The sequence below is a fragment of the Myotis brandtii genome, unplaced genomic scaffold, assembly GCF_000412655.1.
Source record: "Myotis brandtii unplaced genomic scaffold, ASM41265v1 scaffold604, whole genome shotgun sequence".
In the NCBI taxonomy this organism is placed as follows: Eukaryota; Metazoa; Chordata; class Mammalia; order Chiroptera; family Vespertilionidae; genus Myotis; species Myotis brandtii.
In genome coordinates this window covers 1,166,542-1,189,958 of record NW_005370286.1, presented here as the reverse complement: position 1 = coordinate 1,189,958, position 23,417 = coordinate 1,166,542, and the positions used below count along the sequence as shown (strand labels likewise).

The following is a 23,417-nucleotide window of genomic DNA, read 5'->3' as shown; positions in this document are numbered from 1 at the left end:
CTGATACGCCTTTTTCTAATATGATAGAGGCTATTGAGGGTCAGTGGACTTTCAGAAGGAGGTGCCGCTCAGTGTGGAAAGTCATGAGTGGCTGGGGTGCAGCCCTGTGGTTTAGGACCAGCTGCTCAGTCCCCTCACCTTTGGGAGATGATTATTGTAATATAATTAGTTTGCTGAGCTGCCCTAGAACATGGATTTTTCAGTCTTCTGTTCACTCTGCCTTCACTCTGTCCCTACTCTACCAGTGATCTAGGGACACACAGATGTGGAGATACACAGATTCAGGGCACAAAATAGAGACTGTCCTGGGCCCGTGCTCTTCCCAGCCCCTGAGCAGAGGGAGGAGCAGAGGCCGCCTTGTCAGTGAATGGAAAAAACTTCCCCGGGTCAGATCACACACACAGATTACTTCAGGTTCACTGAACCCAGGTCTGAATGAGTGTCAGAACAGTGCAGCTTCTTGAAAATAATATAGTAGACTACCTTCATGACCTCAGATTAGGAGGAGGTCGAAAATCTGACTGATTAAAATCAAGAGTTTATGTTCATTGGAAGATGTGGAGTGAAAAGACAAACAGTGCAAGTTACTTGCAACACATTCAGATGGAGAAAGGCTGTTATCTTGAATATTGAACTGCTACAGACAGAAAGACCACGCCCCCCTTGTGTACACCGACCTGTCATCCGGGTGCACAGCCCTGAGCACCGTGGGCACCACTCACCACATGCGCCGGCTCAGCGGGGTGGAGGGAGTTCATCCAGTTCACGCCCAACACTGGCCTTTGGGAGATGCAGCTTCGCTGAAAGTAGTGGCTTCACTAGAGGGTTCTGTGCTGCGGGTGAGAGTGGCTTTTGTGTTATGTTTTGGTAAGCACATGACAGTTCTCTGAATCTATAAAACCTGTCTGGGTAGAATCCATTTGTTTGGGATTTATAACGTCAATTTTTAGTTCAAGTTAGAAATGCTGAGCTCACTCCGAGAGGACTCAGCCAGGTGACTTGGGGGGATGGCTTCCTCTGCTTAGTCAAGTTCAGTCAGAAATTACCTTTGTTGTGTCCAGGGTGATTCCTCTGGCTCCTGATGTTAATCAAGACGGAGCAGCAAGTATAATACTTGGGCCCTTAGGGTGAGAATGTGCCGCTGGTGTGTGGGAATCTTGAAAAGAGATAGTTTAAACCTTACCATTTAAAATTCAAGCTTTTGTTGGCACCCTCTTCTAAAAGTTGAGTGCAGAAAAGCTCTCTGGTCATTTGGACTCTGCTGCTGCAGACACACGTCCCAGCCCCTCAGGAGGGTGAGGCGGGACCAGCAGCTGTGCTGCAAGAGCTGGGAATGGGTGTGGCTCAAGCCATCCGTGTCTGTCCCAGCTCCTCTGGGGAATGGAAGGGTGGACTGGTTGTCACGGGTAGAAATTCTAACTCTGCCCTTGTTTTGTCCCCACAGGCTCCTGGGTGGAACTGCACTTTAGCAGTAACGGGAACGGCAGCAGCGTGCCAGCCTCAGTTTCTATTTATAATGGTGACATGGAGAAAATCCTGCTGGATGCCCAGCATGAGTCTGGACGGAGCAGCTCCAAGAGTTCTCACTGTGACAGGTGGGTGCAGACACATGCATGCCACAGTGCTGCTGTACTAGGAGCGAGCAGGCTCGACTGTGGTGCCCATTCCCTTAGACAGCGGCTCCTTGTCCTCTGGTGGAAGGAGGGACCACGATGCAACAAGGGGCAGACACTGTCCTGTCCCCTCCCCTGCTTCTGCCCCCTCACCTCCAGTAGCTTTGTCATGAGCAACTGTCCTCAGCACGGCCAGTGACTCAGGCAGCATGGCTGAGTCCGAGATCAAGGGCCAGGTGCTCACCAGGATTGTGTAACAGACCACAAAGCTAGTGGGTGACGAAACCACCACCCTCAGGCTATCCCGTGTCCTCCTGGGACTGGCTGGTGGATGCTTGTTGAGCTCAGCTGGAAGGTGGGAGATGGGTCTGGCCCTGGCCTTGTGCCAGTGGAAGGGAAGCTGCTCCTCATTGGCCATCCCTTCCGCAGGGCTTTGCCTCTGATGCAGAGAATGTTAACATGTTCCATTTTTCCCACTCACATTCATATCATTTTCTAGCCCGCCTCGCTCACAGACCCCACAGGACACGAACCGAGCATCTGAGACAGACAGCCATAGCATTGGAGAAAAGAACAGCTCTCAGGTAGGCCAGGGTGGCTGTGTAGTATGTGATCTGCTCCTGTGATCAGTCTGCAGTGGGACCGAGTAGAGAAACGTCTGGCTTTGAGAATATTTCTTGCCTTTTTTGGAACGTGTGGGGTGAGGGCATCTCTACACCCGGGCTCACACTGAGCTGACTAATTATGGGCTTAGGTAGGATAAAGGGTGGGGCCCTCTATCCCATATACCTATGTCCTGGAGAGGGTGTGAGTGGCCTGTGGGAAGGGTATCTGGGGTCATTAGTGGGTAGTCACAGTCTTCTTGACTATAGGTTGGGCTGTGAATGGGTTTTAATGTCTACGGGAGAGCCGGCATTCTCTATAAGCCACTCAGGGCAGCTCTACCATTGTGGTTGAAATGCTGATGGGCCTTCCTCATGCAGAAGAAGCAATGCCAGTTGCTTCCAGAAACTGTCCGCAGGCCATGCTAACTGGTGGTTGCTCGGGTGGTTTAGAGTTAGGAGCTAACCAGGCTGGTCATTTCAGCTCGAGGTCCCTGTTCTAACATGTCAGGCACAGAGCTTTGCTGTGAGAGTGAGTACAGGGTGGTGGCCCTAGCAGATGTGCATCAGTGGCGAAGGCCGGCCCTCCTTCGCTCAGCTGGGCACACAGGAAATGCCTTTAGGTGCTGCTCCAGCCAGTGCCTAGTTCTCTCCCTCCCAGGATGGTCCCCTCAGAAGGACAGGAGGAATCCTTGTTCCCCAGGCTTTGTCTGGCACCAGAGGCTTCCAGAACTTGCAGGAGCTCCTGCCCCAGACACTTGGGTCCACTCCCAACTGGGGTGCCCTGATGTCTGGTTGGCTTTGCATTCTGGAGCAATTCTAAAATGTTAAGCAGTTTGTTTTTTTTCGGATTCTAAAAAGGAATTTTATGCTCAGATACAGAATTTTTAAAATGCAAAAGCACCTATAATCCTACTTTTTAAAGCCCCCTTTCGCTAGTGTATTGTTGCATGATTTTACAAATGTAGCTGGATCACGGTCTAGGAGTTTGGCTTTCCCTGCCATTTCACGCGAAAGCAGCTTTCTCTCAACACCGTTTGCTCCACAGTGTTCGCAGTTTTCATTTCCTTCTGTTGTGCCAGCTCGCCTTCAGCGTCTTTGTGGCGCCCTGTCCTCCCTTCATGTTGCTTCCTTGGGACAGTATTTGCTGCCACCAGATCTCACAGTTGAGGCTTTGGCCACAGTGTCTGTCTGTCCGTAAAGGGGGAAGAGTGTGAGATGCAGCTCCACGGCCCACCCTCCGCCCACAGACCCGGCTCTGAGATCAGCCTCTGGTCTGATGCTGGGCGGGGGGTGGTGGTTCCTCGGTTTTTAACATTCACTCTCTCTTAGTCTGAAGAAGATTACATTGAGAGAAGGAAAGAAGTTGAAAGCATCCTGAAGAAAAATTCAGACTGGATATGGGACTGGTCAAGCCGGCCGGAAAACATCCCCCCTAAGTGAGTGTTTTGAGCATCATGAACTAGCTTTGAGGCGGAGCCTGCCAGTGAGCTCACAGCTCTTCCCTCTGCAGGGAGTTCCTGTTCAGGCACCCGAAGCGCACGGCCACCCTCAGCATGAGGAACACAAGTGTCATGAAGAAGGGGGGTGTCTTTTCAGCTGAGTTTCTCAAAGTTTTCCTTCCGTCTCTGCTGCTCTCACACCTGTTGGCCATTGGGCTGGGGTAAGTGATCCTGCATGGCCTGCCTGGACAGTTCTAGGTCTCAGTGACTTCCCTTTAAGCATTTTACTGAAATAATAGGCCATAAGTCACAGCTTATGTAACTATGTAAGCAAACATGTCCATGTGATCATTGTCTAGGTCAGGAAACAAACATGACCATGACCCTGGGAGCCCTGCCCCCTACCCTGCAGGCCGCTGCCAGTACAGGCGAGGGCACATAAGCGGGACTGGTGCTGGCTGCCTTAGCCGTGCTGTCTGTGCAGGAGCAGATGGCCAGTCCCGCCTCAGGGCCTGCTGTGTGCACGCTCTGAACACCCGTTTCTGCTGCAGAGAGGTGCTGTCACTCGCGACTCCTGCAGTCCCCTCAGCCGGGACACAAGGCTCTCCTCTGGCTTCTTGCACTAATGATGCAGAAAACACACAAGTTCAGCTACAGATCCTAAGGACCTTTGACCCAGACAGCACTGAGGCACTGGGCATGAATCTGGGGAGGCGGGGCTGCTCTTCTCTCTGGCTCACCCCAGCCTGTCCGGGGTGGTAGCCTCACTTGTCCTGCTGGGCGACGGTGCTCTATGGCTGCAGCTCACTGGACAGACTGGGTGTCTTCAGCTTCTGATTTAGGCTGGTGCCACTTGGCAGGAGGGCTCGAGTCTGAGGCAGAGGGAGACCACAGTTCTAACTGCCTGTGGGAATGGCTTCCTGGGTGGGCTCCTCCATGTCAGCGTGTCCAGATTTATTGTGCCCAATGCTTTTCAGGGTCAGACTCGCCTGGGTGTGTATATGCAGTGATTTCTGGAGCTTTCTCCAGAACTAGCACTTGAGATTCTGAGGCGGGCAGAGCTGTCAGGGTAGTGTCTGCAGCCAACTCCCACTTGGTAGCTGCCCTGCATCCTTCCTTCCAAAATTAACTTGACCCCCTGGGGCTCACCTCTCCAGTCACCTCCTAAGCATTTGCCGTGCCTGCCAAGCTCCTCCATTTCTGTCCCCTTTCCTGAAGTCACACCCTCCTCTGCCATGGCCTCTGAGGTTGGTAGTCAGTACCATGTGCAGCGACTTTGTCCAGCAGGCTGCTGCATCCCTGGACTATAGTGTGCTCATGCAGGTTGGGGAGTCCCTCCTTCGTGGGGGTGTTGAGGGCATGAGGCGACTGTAGAATGCAGTGGTGGGAACACTGGGTGACGGTGCAGTCAGTCTGAGCTGGCATGGGGACAGCAGGGCTCACGGCTGCCGGCCGTGGAGTCCTGGGTCCACACTCACCTCTTACTTTTCTGCTCAGGATCTACATCGGGCGGCGTCTGACCACCTCCACCAGCACCTTCTGATGAGGAATTGGAATCGGCTTTTCACAAGGGAGCGGGATTCATACCAGAGCTTGCGACATGGCTCACTGAGGCGCGGTCCTGGCCTTGGTGGCTGGCCACTGTGTTGATTTGTTCTGTAAATGCTGGGTGCCTGATTTAGTGAGACGAAGAATAGACACTGAAACCACGCTAACCTAGAACCAACCCTACCTGTGGGATCAATCAATGAGCATGTCACACTAATACTACTGGAATAATGTGGTGGTAACTTTTCTTTGACATTATAAATATGAGTATAAATAATTTTACCATGCTAGTCATGATGTATGTATTTTAATCATCTGTAACCTTAATTCAGTTAAAATTCTCCCTATTTTGAAAGAATGAATAATGTTATTAAAGTGACTCCATAAATAGTTTATCCCAAATAAACATGTGGCCTTACATTCACACTGCTGTAGGGCACCCTGTATGTGGATGCAGGTGTCTGTGAAGATGACGCTTCACTGTTAGCTGTTCTGATTTGTGTGTGATAGGGCCCAGGGCACAGGCCGGGCCCTGTGCAGTGCAGACACTGGCCTGCGTGCTGGGGCAGGGCGGTGACTGTAGTGACCACATAGATGATGCACCTAGGACACCTGCTAAAGCACCTTGTCCCCACTCGGGATTGCTGCATTTAGGCTCATTTGTGTTCATTTTTTTTGCGTGCTCTGAGATTCAGCTTCATTCTAAGTAAATCAGTGTCTACTTTAAAAGACTGGAAATAGAAAACAATAAACTTTTGCCAAATCCTTCAGAGATTACTGTATTTGTATATGGTTTAAAAGGAAAACTATGAACGCTTTAGGGTAAAACCAGGCATAGTTCCCCTGTTGTCTAATTATTCTCTCTTCAGCATGGTTTTTTCAAGGCTGCCTCTGATATGCTGTTTATGCTGTTGTGTATTTGTTTCACTTTTCCATATTAAATGCAGTTGTTAAAATAAACGTAAAATTTCCTTTTTAAAAATCTTTTGTTAATATTGAGATGATTCACAGCCCTCATTGGCAGACAGCTGGCTGAGTGGCATCGGAATGCTTTGGCATGTACCCTCTAAGAGTCGCTAAGGTCCCATTCAGTCAGCAAGTGTGTCTTTCCTGGGAAACGGGGTCTATCTGCTCCTGGGCTTCTCTCTAGTGTCATGACATTGGCGTGGCACTCAGCACGTCCGGGAAAGGTCAGTGCCCATAGAATTAACATGTCTTAAAGAGCTAGTGACCCCCCATTGCCACTGAACCATCTGTCAGGCACCCGGGCCCTTGATGGGCAGGTGCTCTTGTCCCTGTTACTGATGGCGTCACTAAGCTCCTGGTGAAGGGCTGACAGTGTTTCCATAATGAGGCAGGAGACAAGGTTTTCTAGAGGCTTTTCCCATCATGACATCGTTCTAGTGGACAGTTTCCTTAAAGTGTGTATATGTATGTTTGTATATGTATTTTTTTCAGGTAGGGTAACAGTATTATAATTAAGCTTTTGCAAACAGACCTTTACTATTAATACAAATAACACTTAGTCATTGAATAACAAGTAAACAATACACAATCCAAACAATTTTGGATTAAAATAAATTAAAACATGCCTGGCTGGTGTGGCTTGGTGGTTGAGCATTGACCTATGAACTAGGTCATGGTTCGATTCCCAGTCGGGCACGTGCCTGGGTTGTGGGCGTGGTCCCCAGTCGGGGGGCATGTAGGAGGCAGCTGATGGAGGATTCTCATTGTTGATCTCTCCCTCTTCCTTCCTCTCTGAAATAAAAAGGGAGGGAGCCCTGGCTGATTTGGCTCTTTGGATAAGGCATCGGCCTGCGGACTGAAGTGTCCTGGGTTTGATTCCTGGTTGGGCGGGGCACGTGCCCGGGTTGTGGGCTTAATCCCCAGTGGGGGGCCGTGCAGGAGACAGCTGATCAATGATTCTCATCATTGATGTTTCTCTCCCTCTCTGAAATCAATAAAAATATTTTTAAATAAAGGGGGGAAGAGGGGTCAATGAACTGATACTGATTTCTTAGCTGTTGTCAATATCTATGTCCCCAGTAGATAGGAAATGAGCCAGTGGGAGGCCATGTTAGAATAGCCCAGTCCACTGATGGTCAGTCTTGCAGGGGAGGTACCATCTGTCCCTCACAGACTTGGCTGCTTGGGAGAAAGTATTGCTGGACTGCTCAGACTGGCCGCTGCATCCTATCCTTGGGCTCACCCACCCACTGTGCGATGAGGTGCAGAGGCCTACCTGGGAAGGGTGGGAGAGCCACCAGGGTGGTCCATCTTTGAAGGGGACCCTCTGCTATCAGGTGAACTGCCCTAGTTGCCACCACTGGAAAGGAGATGAGATGAACCTACTGAGTCCTAAGTGCAGTCTGGTGAACAAAGTAAGAGTTTGAGAAAAGAATAGAAGATGTAGTATGCTATCGTTTATGCAAAAAGCCAAAGGAAATGTACACATCTCATTGTGCAAAAAGGAATATGGTGTGAATATGCCAGAGATGGGGATTGGCTAGAGGGGTGGGCGGGACAGCAGAGCAGGAGATGGAAAGGTACAAGGAGGAACCATACTTTTTGTGTAAATGACTCAGACCCATAGTGATGCTTCACTTATTGCCAAAGTCAAAGAGAGACAAGGGAACCTGATGAATGAAACCACGCTGAAGGGGTGGGGAAGGAGAGTGGGGCCCGAACACTGGATCACAATGAGCTGGGCACTGTAAGGTAAGGTCCAGTGGACACAGCAGCACAGGTCTTGCTGGTAAATCTAGTTTCTGAAAGGGATGAATGAATAGGCCCCTGAGGCTGCTTCATTGTGTGCTGACCCTGAGCACAAGCACATTCTGGGCAGCGAGCCAGGCATCAGCAGAACTGGGGGGCCAGCATGTGGCCCGGCCGGCCCCCAGCTCAGGGCTCAGTCAGCTCCGGTCCAGCGCACAGCCTCCCTGCCCCCAGGCCTGCAGAAGTGAGGACCCCTCCCCCACTGCTTGGCCACCAGGCCCAGCTGCCTCCCTCTCTCTCCCCAGGTGGAGGCTCTGCTAGTGAAGTCACCACCTTCCTTATTCATTCTCGTCAGCATGGGGTTGCCATCTTGTTTGTCTTTACCTAATGTTAACTTAAAGGAGAAAACACGCTTATTTTAAATGGTAACTGTGAGTTCTGCATGCTGGAATTCTTTTATTTGCCTCTAGGGCAGACATATCCCAATCAGCAAAGACAAAGCCTATACACGGGACCCCACATGCATCTCTCTCTCCAGGACTGGCTGCGTCCACAGGCTGCTCCTGGGTCCACATGGAAGGAAGGGGGGGGGGGGGGGGGGGGGGGGGAGGCTTGCACTGGAGGTGTGTTAGCTCAGGGCTTTCAATACAGAAACCTGGAGGTGTGAGTGCAGCGACTCCAACCTCCGCACTCCCTCCCTCAACCACAGGACAATGCAGCTCCAGAGAGATCAAGGTGAAGCAAGCCAATGCCCTCTGTGCCCTGTACTCACTTGCCAGTGCCTTTCTCCGGGGAGGACCCTCAGGAACAGGGGATCCTGAGCCAGCTGAAGCGACCTGCAGTCGCAACCACAGTGACACCCACAGCCCTTGCTCTGTCCCATCCAGGACACAGAAGGCTGGCTTTCTACTTGGGGGGGAAATACATTTTAAAGGAAAGATGGAAGAAGTTGTCTAAATCCACAGTGCAAATCGTTAAACATTGGAAATTCATTAAACTTTTTGGTCAAAATAATAGAAATATATCCAACCCTATTTTACTAGAACTGCTTTTTCTTAAGGAACAGGGATGAGTGATTCTTAACTCTGTTCCACATCTCAGATTAGTAAACCATGTCACAACCAATATACAGCATTATTTTTCAAGTAAAATAAATGCACTTTTAACTTCTCAATTTCTAACGTGAACTTAAGTGGCGTTATTAATTCAGGGTAATGAGTGACAGCATTTGTGCATCACTGTCATTAGCAATCAAGACATATCTGCTTACCCGTTTTCAGAGTGAGCGTGAGCCCTGCTCCTCCCCCTTCTCCCCCAACACTGCCTTGGGCTCAGGAGCGAGTCAGAAGGCAGTGCAGCCCCAGCAGTTAGTATGGTTACAGCTCTGTGGCTTGTCTGGGAATGCTGGTGGCCTCATCTTGTAAGGTGTTTGATTTTGCTGGCTTATGCACACAGGGTGAGTGAGCTGTAACAGCATGGTCCCCTCCCTACGTTTAACAAATTAAAAGCAAGCACACGTTTTCAACTGCAATGAAGTTGAGAGGCATGGAACCTGGTGCTCATCGCATTGCAGCAAGTCTGCTCAGTTCCTTGCAATCTGCTTTCTCAGCGGTGCGTTAAGGTGTCTCGGATCTTACCTGCTGTGTCAGAGGTAGTATTTCTACAGAAACAAGCAAAGTTAGCAAGCCTGGGGACAGGCATGCTCAGAACTTCACAGGTCCTGCCACCCTGCCAATGAAGGACAAGGTTCCCAGTTGTTCTGAAGCATAATTTGTACAACCTCATCATCTGTGATCAAAGAAAAAGGCAATACTTGGATTTGGATTAAAAACACTTTGTAATGTGTGTTGCTTTTATTAGGTGGTTACACCAGAAGGTGTGATGGAAGATACAGGCATGTGGGAGGTCAAGCTGCCTGAGCATTTGGCCAGTGGCCCCCGGGCGATTGGTACAGTAGCACGAGAGCCCTCATCAGATGGCAGGAGGACGAGAGAGTGATGTGGGACAGGTGTTCTGTTGGGTGTTCATTTTTTGGTCTATAAACTGGAAAGGACGGCTCAGATTTAAATAAATACATTTATTGTAATGGCCTTTATTGAGCTCTGTCCTTCAGTCTGCACCGACCAAGTTCTTCGCTTGTGCAGCGACCCCCCACAGCCTCCCTGGCTGTGTGTATGCAGGCTCCAGTCTAGGAAGGGAACAGGGCGTGCACCCTGCGATCCACGGAGAGGACACCCCTTCCACAACAGAAACCACAGGCTTAGCTTTGCAGGATGAGATGCGTTCTCACACTTCCTAGTTGACTTTGTCCTGGAATATATACAGGTTATTGGTGGCAGCCACAGCAATAATGTTGTCGTTGGGGTGCCAAGCCGTGTGCAGAATCTTCTTATTGAAGTCCAGACTATCCACACTGATCTCGTCCTTCTTCCTCTTCCCGCCTGGACACACTCTTCGAGGCTTCAAACTGGCTCGGGGCTTGCTGTTCTCTCTGGAAGCTTCCAGGGTCACGTCCCTCCTCGTGTTTCTGTCAAACATCCTGAAGAAGTTGTTGTAGGACCCTGTCATGATCGCACTGTTCAAACAGAGAGAGAAGCACGTGTAAGCCAGCAGGCACTTGATGCCCCGCCATAGCGCTAAACCCAGCACAAGACATGTGGTCACTGGTACTCCTGTACTACATAACAGAACAATTCTTAGAAACAAGACATGAAAAGTAATCATGGTCAGGAGAGAATTTCTTACTGAACTTCATATATATAAAACACTTTCATAAAGTCATGTCTGTAAAAACCAATATTACAGAACAAAAATGTAATGGACTCATATTTTTTATTACATTAATACATTTTTAAAAACGGTAAAAAGAACCCTACTACATATCATCTGTCCTGGTGATGAATAACAGTGTAATTTATTTCCAAGGCTTAACTTCTGTATTGTATCAGTGATTCGAAGTTGATAATCCATGTTCATATTCAATAGACATTTGTCTGACTTGGCACAGTAGCTTCATTCACAGTTGATCAAAGAATGTGTTTTTAATTCATTAATTTCAAAAATATTTTTTTACAAGGGAAAGTCATTGGGAGGAGAGTGGGAGAGATTTAGAACCTCATTCACAATCAATTCCAGATGTTGTAATACTATTTCTTCAGGATTAATTCTAATAGCTTTCAGTAAATCATCATCATAATACATATTTATTATATTGGTTAAAACTTCGTCTTTTTCGAGAAAAATGGCGGAACGACAGTGACAGTTGCCATGACTTCAGCCCTGGCTTCAGAAGGTGTCCAGTTCTGGATGAGATGTGTTCAGACAGCGCCGCTGATTTCTCCCAGCAGGACACGACCAGAATCCTGGCCATTTCTGCAGTCCAACACCCATGTCCTCCTGTCTCCTCACTGCATGAGGAGCTACGGATCTTTCAGGCACCCTGAAGGGGAAGCCTGGTGCTTCATTTACATGGTTCAAGGCTGATCCCAGCTGTAGGCAAATACTTGAGTGTCTGATTAACCTTGTCTAGAACTTCACACCAGAATAAAAGATAAACTCAGGAGAAAAATTACTCCCAGCTAGCTGTACTTATTTTGACTGTGGGAACACTGCCAGATGTGGGGTAAGTGGACTCCCAGCAGCGGCTGTCCGTTCTTTAGACAAGCTAGAGCAGTGATGGCGAACCTATGAACTCATTTTTTTGGTTGATTTTCCTTTGTTAAACGGCATTTAAATATATTAAATATCAAAAATATAAGTCTTTGTTTTACTATGGTTGAAAATATCAAACAATTTCTATATGTGACACGGCACCAGAGTTAAGTTAGGGTTTTTCAAAATGCTGACACGCCGGGCTCAAAAGGTTCGCCATCACTGACCTAGAGCATGTGGCAGGGCTGCTCAGCTGCAAGGCCTGGGCCCTCCTCCCCTTCACCCTACCCTCAACAGAAGCTTCCACGCAAAAAGGCAGGGGAGTGTTCACAAGAATGAAAGAACAAGTAAACATTACTGGAAAGCTTTTGCAAGTTCCTGGGGACAGGCGATTTAAATGAATTTTGCATGCATTCAGATATACCAAAAAGCATAAATATACAAGAATATGTGTGTACCCACAAGCCACCGCTGACAGTTAAATCCTGCTGTGTCCCCTGCGGCACAAGCACTCAAGGTCAGGGTGCACCACACTGCACATGTCTATATTCTGAAGAGTTACATGTTCTTAGACAAACACTGTCCTGCAATCCTAAAAATCACACGTCCATCAAACCATGCGTATCCGTGCAGCTTCCTGTCTGTGCTCAGCGCCTTCCTGAGACCATCTGTGGGGCACACGTGGTTTTACTTCATGCAGCAACTTCCAACCACTGCACTCATTATTTCTAGAAGCTCTGATTGATTCTTGTCCATATCTCCTAGGCCACTTTTGTCTTGTGCCTGTTCAGGTTTGGTTCCTTTAACCTGTGTTTCTGGCATTCTTATTTTATATTCTGTAATGTATGATTTCAGTATCTGAATTCTCAGAGGCGAAGTTCTGTTGTCTCTGCTGATTCCCGGTGGCATGGTAGTTTTCGCAGGTGAGCTCGTGTGAGCCCTGGGTGTACCTGCAGGGGCTCTCTGCCATGGGTATGGGCACCCCTGCATGTTCTCGGGGGGCTTGTCAAGATGTGGTTCTTGAGTGCTCTCTACTTGGCCCACTTCTAGGGTTGTATCTGCAGTGGTCCAAGTGCAGGCTTGTTTACCACTTGCTATAAAAATCTCAGTGTGTGCTGCCTCCTTGCATGGCATCTGCCTGGGCCCCTCGTGTCACTCCTGTGGGGCTGGGAAACTGAGGCCAACACAAAGCTCATGCTGCTTTGCTGTGCCATGAAGAACAAGTCCTGTCTCTGACCAGGAATCTCACCTCAGCCAGCACCCATGAATCACTAAGCCTGACAGGTAAGTTGGGCACAAGCCCAGACTGGAAGCCAGTTTACTCCTGCAGACATGCAGAGCACCTCACCCTCAGCACAGGTCATGCAGCCAGCGGAGATACAAACTCTCCATCGCTGTGACACAGAGGGCAGGTTCGTGGTCACAAAGCCCAGGATTTTTATTGAATTCTCCTGGGACCCCATCTGGATGCAGACAGATACCTTTTCCATAACCCACGAGGACCCCCGTTTCAATGCCCTGTCTGCGTGGGCCCATAGTGTGACTGTACCACCCCTGGGCTGTACAAGCTGAGGGGTCCTGGCTCCCTCGTTTCTGGCCCTTGTGAGCTCAACTGTGCATGTGAAGAAATGTGTGGTGTCATACCAGCGTTCCTGCTGTTTGTGCCGAAGGGTTTTTCAGAATGCCCGCCAGTCCCTTACTGCCAGGAGCGCTACGTGACACAGTTCTATTAAAGATGATGCAAGATCATCTCCTGCCATCATTTGAAACAGAATTTTTTGATATTAAAGATTTAATTCTCAGCAATAGTATTATCATCTTTAAAGAATGCAAAAAATAAACTATCGATGTAACAGAATTGCCACATTATAAATTAAAGGAGGATTTCACCCTGGCCCCCTCTACTCTGTCCAAGCGTGACAACCAATAGCGCTGAGGGTGTTTTCTCCTGCTTCTCTCTGGAAGAGCAGGCCATTCCCATACTTACTAGTAAATGACCTCCCCCTTCCTTCCCACTCATTTTGGAGACAGAAAGTAAGAAATTATCGTTCACCAAGCATTTAAAAAACCATCAACATGAACCTAGTACCACGCTGTCTAAATATGGAAAGAATTATGAGCAAGGGGAGAAATTGGTTCAGACATCCTGCCTTCCCCACCTCAAGATTGTCACCAAACAGATGGCCTGGAAAGCCAAGTCCGTCAGCATCCTCCACGCAGCTTGCCATCTGTCTCTGGAAGTCACCTGTTGGCCTGAGGAGACCCATGGGAGACGAGCCTGGGCAGCGGTCAGTCTTGATGCAGGCTTACCTGTCTGGACCGTTCCAGCAGCACTCAAATTTGTCGAAGATGCAGTCATTTTCGTACAGAGAACACAGCTTGCTTCGAAGGTACTCGTGGACCTTAATGAGATCACAGGATGGTTAGAAAGCGTCATGTGTGAGATGTGGCGTGTCCTCGCACAGAGGCCTCACCTGGTGGGTCTCGATGGGCCGGCTTTCCATGTTCAGATCCCAGACCTTCACCGACAGGTAGTCTCGGGTCATCATGTACCGACCACTATGGCTGAATTTCACATCGGAGATGGAGGAAATTATTTCTGAGAAGAAAGACCTACTGCTGGGATCTTCAGGTTCTTCAAAAACTGAAAAACAGTATTTTCGGCTTCTGTTTAGAAACTGGACAAATCATTTTGAAGTCCCAGCAGGACCTAGGCCCTCCCTGACACTTCAGAGGGCTACTGCTCAAGCTTCTGATCTCCAGGCACTTTCTGGTGTTCCACTTCTGTGCTTAAGACATTTAGGCAGGCCACTCAGTGCGAGAGTGACAAGGGGCAGCATCAGAAGCACAGGCCCCGATTCCACCCAGCTCAGGACCAGCATGTCCACGCGTGAGGCCTCAACTGCTACCCGGAGAAGTTCCCCACGACATGCTGACTTGTGTCCTGGTTAAGGCCCTGGGCTGACTGGAGGCTGTTACTGCACAGACAGCTGCGTGTCCTTGTGGCTCAGGCCCTAGCAAACATGTCCAGCCTTTCCCCGTCCCTATAACTAGAAGTTAAGAAATGGCATCACATGAGAACGCAGGTGCCATGCTCAGGGCAGCTGAGAAAGTATCCCCACGTCTGCTGAAGGTTTGCCGTTCCAGCAGCTTAGACATCCTGTCTTCCCCACCTCAAGACTGACCACACCTCCACATGGTCCAAGTTTCAATAACCACCTACTTCAAGGTTTGTTTTCACTACTCCATGGTCATGATCTACTCTGACGAAACTGGATCGCTACTTTCAGGAAGATCCTCATCTTCCTTGGCAAATCTTACTGTCTCCCAGTTCTGCTCTCTCGGCAGTCAGTCCATGGTCTTTCACCCGTGGCGTCCTGGAGGCTGCGCCTGCACCTGAGCCCTGGGCACTGCCATGCTTTCGGCTCAGTCAACTTTGGGCAAGGAGGTCGGCATGTTCTTTCATTTTAAGCTGCTGTACTTTTTTTTCGAACCTGTACGTTTGTTGGCACTGTTTGGAGCAGGACGGTTTTTACTGGGGCACACCTCAGGATCCTCCAGCAACGTCTCCATAACATACGTCACATCCCCAAGACATGTAGGATGATTTTCTATAAAGTTGGGCCTATTCTTTATGGGTAAAAATAAAACGAACCCACAACTTTCTTTACCTAGGAGAGTCAAGGCTTGGGATTGAAGTGCTAGACTTTCCTGAGAGACTGGCTGCCAGTCCAACACAGCTAACAGCTGAGAAGGGTCACAGGGCAAATGCATCCTGGAGGCCCAACCCAGGTCCCTGTGACGATGCACCGAGATTGGGGGCAGAGCCAACCTACGGTGGCTCCAACAGGAATGTCTCTGGGAAGCAGGACCTCTTGGCAATGGCCCATGACTGATGGAACCAAGGAGGCCACAAGTGGGCCCGAGCGTGGGGGCAGAAGAAAACCCTCAGCCTTTGCACACACTCCAGAGTCTGGACAGGATTTAAATGAGCTGTTTCCAACAGGCGGGCACTTACACTTAGAGTGTCGGTCGCACAGGGCCGAGGAGCGCATGTCACACAGTCGGATGGTCCCCTTGCTGCTGCTGTACACAAACACGTTGCACTGGTGTGGATGGAACTCTGCTGCGGTGATCACCTCCGTCAGCTCCTCCATGTTCGCGGGCTTAATGTCCACGATGTCTGGAAGCGCGGTTAAGGCAGAGTGCCTGGCGGTTTTAGTTAGTCCATGTCAAGCACGGTTCCCCCCGCAGTGAGGATTAAGAGATTAGCTGTGAGGGAGCCCTTCAGTAAGAGGATCCACACTGATGCATTAAGCAGACTAGGATAATGGGCCTGACAGGGCTGGACACACGGACACACACACACTCTCTCTCTCACCAGTGCTGCTTTCCTCCTGTTGCTGCTTCAGATGTTTTATGAAGCCTTCATATAGATCACACAGACTTAATGACGTAAATAAGAAAAGCAAGCAAGCACCCACCTGCACAAAAATCTCATGCTCTATCCATAAATAACCACACACACACACACACATACCACACACGGTATCTCCAAATTCCAAAAGATTCTGCTTTCCCAAGTATCTGACATCCAGAGCTTGTGCTAAACAGTCACCCAGGGTCACATAGTAAGTTGCCAAGTATAGCCATCACTGTAGTGAAAAAACAAGAGCAGAAGCTGCCTCTCAGATGTGTCCTGCCACACTGAGAAAGCTGACACCTGGGTGACAGCATGGCAGTGACCCCAGGGATGTGCAGGGAGGGGACCCAGGGAAGCTCCGGGCACGAAGCTACGAGTGCCAGAGAAGACTCCCAGCAGGCACAGGGCAGCTGGAGAAAGAACCAGGGCCACAGATGAGAGAGCAAGGCCCAGCTCTCAGCTGGCCAGCTCAGAAGCAGGGAGCCTAAGGCACACTGAAGGGACAGTGGTCACCGGAGGAGCCCCAGGGCGGCTGTCAGAGTGCAGAAGGGGCAGGGCTACCGGGCACTGGGCAGGCGACTGAGCATCTGGAGAAGCACATTAGCTCCTATTTCTATCATGTGAGCAGATCAAAACTATGTTTACAGTGTTCATAGGGACAACTAAGTATAAGAAAGTATGTTTTATAATCTCTGTCACAGGCAAGGGTGTTTGAAGCATGATTATGGGACAACCATTGTTTAATAAGCAATGAAAGGTATGATTGTATAAACCTAGCTGATTTGGTTCAGTGGATAGAGCGTCGGCTTGCGGACTGAGGGGTCCCGGGTTCAATTCTAGTCAAGGGCACATGCCCCGGTTGCAGGCTTGATCCCCAGTAGGGGGCATGCAGGAGGCAGCCAATCAATGATTCTCTCTCATGACTGATGTTGTCCTTCCTCTCTGAAATCAATTAAAAAAAATATATATATGTAAAAGATATGATTGTATAAACAAACCCTTTGTGTATTAGAGTTCTCACAGATCATTAAGGGAAAACAGGAGCTTCCAACAGGAGAAAAAACGACAAAGGACAGTAAAAAAATAAAAAAATGGATATTAACTTAATAGAGATCTATGGCTCCAAAGACTGTTACATATAATACAGGAACACGTGTATAATTAGTCCTGCAATTGTAAGTCTGTACTCCTACTGACATGGAAAGATGGTCATATGTTAAGAAAAAAAATGAGGTTAGGTGGGGTGAGGCAGAAGAGAACAAAGGGAGGAATAAATGGTGATGTAAGGAGACTTGACTTGAGGTGATAAATACACAACCCACTATACAGATTATGTATTGTAGAACTGTATACCTAAAACCTATATACTTTTATTAACCAATGTGAACCTAGTAAGTTCAAATAAAAAATTAACGAGGCTAATAGCCATTGCATCACTCTCTCTTAGTTTTTACAATAACCCCAAGAGGCACATTCTAGTCCCTCACCTTTACAGAGGAAGATGCCAAGGTCACTGAGCTGAACTTGGGCCTCCTGATCCTCCCGGGTGGTAGGAACTTTACTATCACTGTGTAGAGGACAAGCCTGGTGTTTTCAAAACATAAAAACTTGTGCACACGGGCATAAAAAGCTTGGAAGGATATGCATCCAACTACTTACAATGGCATCTCTGGAGGGCTGGACTATGGGGGCAGGATCTTCCTTCCTCTCTATTGTTTCAATTTTATTCAGAAGAAGAATGATTAAAAATCTAAGGGTTTAGAGGAGGATAAAGAGAAAGCGGGGCATGAGCATAAATATAAGTATCATAACTTGGGAAGTTTTGCCCAGTTGAAGAAAGAAGGGAACAGGGGAGCCAGGCACATTGCTCCTTCCATAGATGGGGTGGGGCGCTCTGGGGCCGGCCTCCTCTAACTGCAGCACCACAGAGACCTCCGCACTGTCTGTCAGACAGCTTCATAAACTAAGTAACCAATGAAAAAAACCACCAACTCAAGTCAAGGACAACAGCTCATAAAAATTAAGTGTGAAATGCTAGAATTTAAAGTTGTATACACTTCATTTCCTGAGATTTATGTGAGTAAAAGGCAGACAGGCACATGCCAAACCATGAGCCTCGGCACAGCAGTAGTCAAGACTGCTCTGGCTGGCCGGCCAGCCAACACTCCAAAATGTGGAAAAATGTGACTGAAGCTACTTGATTTCATAGGGTCCTTATTTTCTGGGAAAATCAATAACTTTTAAAATGTGTGATCAGACAATAAATTTAGATTTTCATCCTAAAAATAATAGCATATATCACTTAAAAGATGAATTTTTTACTACTCCTTTAATTGCATGTCTTCCATGATCAGTCACCTCTGGGGTTGGGTACTTAAATATCATTCTAACCAAAGCCAGTATTTTCTATTAGCAAATTTAGTAACACCTCTCCTCCCCCCAAAAGCAATGCTGAACTTTCAAATACATACTACATAAAACTGCCTATGATTTAACCAGGAAGGCAATGGACTTGAGATCATGCCCAGCAGAGGAAACTTTTCCCAAAGGTAGAAAACAGTTCCACTTCAAGGAACAGACCCTTTAAACCACAGAGAACTTACATCCCCGCTGCCAGGCAGCAAAGACTGGAGGGGGGTATAGCGCTGAGAGCTCCCTATCAAAGAACAAGCCTAGGAAAGAGCGAGACCTGCCCGATGAAGGATACTAAAGCTTCTATCTGTGATCTCTAAATGCCACAGATTAATTCTCAGGTCATCTGCAGAAAGATACGTTTCATGATCACTGTTTACGGAAATGGAATTTATATGGTATGTGTGAGCATTTGCAAAAATTCGTCGTGGACTTGCTTCTACCATGAGGTCCATGGGTTTCAATATTGGGACCTAAAAAATGGAAGAAAACAGGAATTCAAAACAAGACCACAGCAGCATATAATCAGAACACACAGTAGATAACAAAAGAGACGAATCTCCATTCACAGTTCAGTGACAGTTTTGTACCATAACACCCTAAATAGCAAGTAACAGGGCTATGGAAATAGGCTACAATATGGGAGGTTGTCTATTTCAAGCTGCTCCTCTTGGCTGCCACTACCAAGGCTGATACCTTCTTGTGGAAGAAAAAATTAAACTAGCACCTGAACAAACTGCCTTCAGGACTCTGATGCCTAATGATGTGGCTTCACTGCCCTGCCTGTCCCTGTGGCTATGGGGAGGCTCAGCTGGACCCTCCCTGTCTGCTCTCCTGGGAGGGAGCTGGAGCATGGACCTTCCCTTCCCACCACTAGTGGCCTGCTGCTCCACACACACAGCACAGCAGTGGCGGGGTGCAGGGCTGGAGGAGCGCACAGGAGGGGCCCTGGGAGCTGCTGTTTCTGTCACACTGGCTGCTGCACTTGTGCTCTTGGGGCTGCTCAGTTACATGGCAGGGGCATTTGCTGGTGTATATATTATACTTCAATAAAAGGTTTTAAAAAGGGGGCACAGAAACCCTATCTCTTCCAGGGAAGAGGGGACCTACACCGAAATGGAAACAGCGGAGAGGTGTTCGCCAGGCGAAGGAAAAGAGGAAGGGCCACAGCCTGAAGGAGGGGCTCAGTCGTGGGTGACAGCGTCCACATGTGATAAAAAGAAAAAAGGACCAACACCACTGACATCTAGCAGAAAAGGAGCTTTAAAATCCAAACAAAAATTAGTGATAGTATTTTTTGTTATTTTTGTAATTTAAAACCAAAAGGTAGTGCCTTAAAGGATAAGAAGGGAAATCTCTCATTTTAGTCTTCTCTGGCCAAAATTCTTTGGGAAATGTGCACAAAGAGACTTCCCTCACTTTTTTTTTTAATTGATTTTTTTAGAGAGAGGGATAGAAACATCAATAAGAGAGACCCATCATTGATTGGCTGCCTCCTGCATACCCCCCACAAGGGATCAAGCCTGCAACCCAGGCATGTGCCCTGACTAGGAATCAAACCAGTCATCTCTTGGTTCCTAGTTCGACTCTCAACCACTGAGCCACACTGACCGGGTGACTTCCCCTTTAAAACAGTTAAATGCTGACCACACACCTGCTTTCTCTAGAATGGGACATGTTAGCCCTATGTGGTTTGGGACAGGCCTGGCATACCCCTCCAATACATACATGTCTCATGTCTAGTAACCAAAACACAGGACAACTGAATACTTATAATAGAAGACACCTTCCTCTAATTAATGAGGCCTGTTTTCTAACACTAAAATAATTTAAGAGGAAAAGAAAATTTAGGAAAATCAACAGTTCTCACTCTTACCCAGTTAAATGTAGACAACTTAAAATCCATGTGAACCTCTCGAGAGGCAATTAGGATGCACACACAGACCTGAATGCACAGGTACGTCAATGTAGTTCCCCAGCCTGTGACCCCGTACCCCACCCTGCGATAAACAAGAGCAGTTTATACAGAAACTGCTTTTCTCATATGCTTCACCAGCCACCAAATCCACCAGTTTTATTCAGGCCAAGCACATAAAAGCAGCCTTGAATAAAACCAAGATTGAGCCTAATAAGACCTATAGCTTTTCCAAAACAGGCATGTGGGTGTCACATGTGGCAAGCAGGCATGGTCAGAAGGAGCTTGGGTACTGAGAAAGGGTGGTATGCTCAGGTGGGCGGCAGTGCTGGGGACAGGCTGGGGCAGGAGAAAGTGCACCCCACATGGTCCCATCCTGCTCCCCTCTATTACACTTGACAGTTTAAATGAGCAGCTCACAACAGTGACTGTACCTTAGTGTCACTGTCACAAACAGGGACCATCTACACTATCATGAACCACGGATCCAAAAGCAGAAGCACGGGCGTCAGAAATCGCCAGCTGGATCACATCCTGGTTCAAATTAGGGTTCTGTAAACTCAGTTTCAGCACATTACCCAGCTTTCCTGGGTTCAAATCCCTGGAAATAGGGCAACACTATCGACCTAAGAGGTCTTATGGTGACTGTACCATCCTGCATGTCTCCTCGGCAAAACATCCCAGTTTTCCTAACTGCTATGGCACTGCCTTTGCTGCTGGGCTGGGGCTCCGTCCTGTGCATCCATCACCCCAGCACCCCGCTTGCACCCAGTGCAGGAAAGCAGAGGAATGGCATTACACAGACAAGCACACTGCCCAGTGTCACTACAGTGGGCCATGTGGGGGAGTCCTGCAGCAGTGTCCCTCTCTGCAGAGCCTCTGCTAGTCTGAATGTGTGCACTACCAACCTTCACCTGATAAACAAGTAAACACACTTAGAAACACGAGGCAGCTTTGTGTCGGGATCCTCTGCACTACCATGGGTGCCCATCCTCCTGCGCCGTCCTGTCCATAGTGGTACTTCTCTGGTGTCATATGAGGCATGCCTGGCCATGACTCACGTGTTTTACCTCCTTCACGTTTTGTCACATTTAAGATACTATCCATGGCATGCACCTCCCCCTCTCCCTCTCAGGCCAATTACAAGACACTGAGATTTTAAGTTTTACTCAATCTCATAGATGTTAAAAATGTGAAAAAACTTAGGTATCAGAACTGATGAAATATGGCCATTTCATTCTATACCCAGTGCACCAAAAAGGGAGTGGAGAATTCAACAATTAAAAAAGTAACGATGCCCATGGACTGACAGGCAAGGATTCTGAAGCATTAGACCTGCCTCAGTTAACTCAGAGAAAATCCAACTAAAACCACCATAAATGCATCTTGGTGGCCTGTAGCTCATCTTTCAATCTGCAACCTGTGCTATGTCACCTTGGGAGGTGTTCTGAATTCCTCCTGGTCGTCAGCCCTCCTATGTGCTAATCTGAACCTGTACAGTGAAAGGCAGTTGATACATTTAGAAAGGCTCCTGTTGTGGAATTAAATCGGAGTCTTTTCTTCAGTATTACTGCATTTTCTGAAGCTAATGTGTGACTTTTGCTCTTGTGAAATATGAGGAATCCCATTTCTAACGTGCATACATACAATGACTATTATATAAATAACTTTCTGAATCACGAAGGCAGATAATAGCTTAGCTGACTTAGGCATTATTATTGATCAATTTATGAAAAATACTGATAGTTTAAAGAAAACGGAATGTATACCCGCAGTGCTGTAATTCTAAATGGGTCTCGAAGTCGTCCATCTTCATCTTTCAAGTTATAACCTTCTGCTCTTTTATCCCGTTCACTTATTTTCCATAATTTAATAGTTTTATCTGAAAATAAAAACCTCATTCTCCATATTAAAAGAAAAAACCATATTATCATGCACCACTATTAGTTGGGTATTATACTAGAAAAGTGTATATTTCCAATTATGGGTGGACACTCGTTTCTTACATAAGTAACGGTGTCCGAGCTGAAAATGGGGAGGGCACCATGGCGCTTGGTCCACATGTGGGTTTTCTTTTCCTTTTCTAAGGATGTGGTACTGGGAGAGTGTGTGTTTGCATTATTTGAATTTTCAACCTATCACTTGTTTCCTAGCTAATAATTACCCTCCCCACAAAGTTTAGAGCAAAAATAACTTCTATAATGGGTTAAAAAAAACCCCCAACCTACACATAGAAAATGAAATCCTAAATCAAACAGCCATTAAAAACAAAAGTCTTACCGTTTGTAGAGAGTAGAAAATGAGCAGCATTCTGTTGTGGTAACCACCTAATTTTATTAATTTTTTCCTCAATTTCTAGACTTTTCAAATAGTCAAATTCTGGTTCATGACTTTGAAAGGTACTGTAAACATTATATTCTCCCCTAGAATGAGGGTGGCTTTTATTCTGCAAGAAAATATAAAGCTGTTTTCATGACCAAGCACAGTGTAGGGGAAATGTTAGCATTACCAATTTGAACATCAAATGACCACACACATTTTTAAAAGTAAAACAAACAAAAAAACACCTGAGCCCCCCAAAATGTACAATAGATGACAGTCAAAATTAACCTCCTTAGTAAAACAACAAGATGACCCCCCAGTCCTTCTATTCTCCCTACTTCCACCAGGAGCCAGGGCCACACCACAGATGCCCCTTGGTGCTCCTGTCTGGTGACATGTACTATGGTACAGACCTCCATGGAAGAGAACAAGGGCTCGTCAGTCTCTATACTAAAATTTTACCACAAAAACTTAGAGGCTAGAATCTGGAGATGTAAAAGTAACTGCCCACTGATCTACCAGGAAACAGGAAGGCAAGGGAGCCTAGTCACAGGTCTCTCAGGGAAAAGCAAGACAGGCACTCTGCAAAGAGACCCCAGGCCGGGCTAGCACACCTGTATGGGGATCATTACGTTTGATCCTTTCTTGGCGCTCTCGGAGATTCTGATAAGCCCCCAGAACTAAGGGGGTGGGCAAGGCTGGGCTTGTTCCATTCCCTCTCTCGCATAACTGAAAACAAGGTTTTTTTCTCCCTGGCTCCCCAGAAAAGAACAC

At 47.6% G+C, this 23,417-nt stretch overlaps 2 protein-coding genes and 1 long non-coding RNA gene across 4 annotated transcripts; 1 reads left to right on the top strand and 2 right to left on the bottom strand.

The window, feature by feature from the left end:
* Window positions 1-1,449: 1,449 nt before the first annotated feature.
* Window positions 1,450-5,977, top strand: BNIP3 (BCL2/adenovirus E1B 19kDa interacting protein 3). The gene is made up of 5 exons (XM_005879651.2): window positions 1,450-1,595; window positions 2,113-2,197; window positions 3,548-3,654; window positions 3,729-3,878; window positions 5,155-5,977. Exons 1-5 carry the CDS (start codon window positions 1,525-1,527, stop codon window positions 5,198-5,200), a joined length of 459 nt encoding a protein of 152 aa, XP_005879713.1. The 5' UTR covers window positions 1,450-1,524; the 3' UTR covers window positions 5,201-5,977.
* A 3,761-nt stretch (window positions 5,978-9,738) lies between these two features.
* Window positions 9,739-22,724, bottom strand: PPP2R2D (protein phosphatase 2, regulatory subunit B, delta). Of its 2 annotated transcripts, XM_005879649.2 has the most exons (6): window positions 22,602-22,724; window positions 18,702-18,879; window positions 15,590-15,754; window positions 14,046-14,215; window positions 13,882-13,973; window positions 9,739-10,495 (listed from the first exon to the last, which is right to left on the bottom strand). In XM_005879649.2, the coding sequence occupies exons 1-6, from the start codon at window positions 22,629-22,631 to the stop codon at window positions 10,216-10,218; spliced, it is 915 nt and encodes a 304-aa protein (XP_005879711.1). In that variant the 5' UTR covers window positions 22,632-22,724; the 3' UTR covers window positions 9,739-10,215. The 2 variants fall into 2 exon arrangements, with proteins under 2 accessions (XP_005879711.1, XP_005879712.1); XM_005879650.2 differs by lacking the exons at window positions 18,702-18,879; window positions 22,602-22,724 and adding an exon at window positions 17,654-18,102 and having other exon boundaries at window positions 15,590-15,780.
* LOC106728397 lies at window positions 10,736-13,722 on the bottom strand. Its single transcript, XR_001364698.1, has 2 exons — window positions 11,799-13,722; window positions 10,736-11,584 (listed from the first exon to the last, which is right to left on the bottom strand). It is a non-coding gene; the product is annotated as an uncharacterized LOC106728397 (long non-coding RNA).
* Window positions 22,725-23,417: the final 693 nt, after the last annotated feature.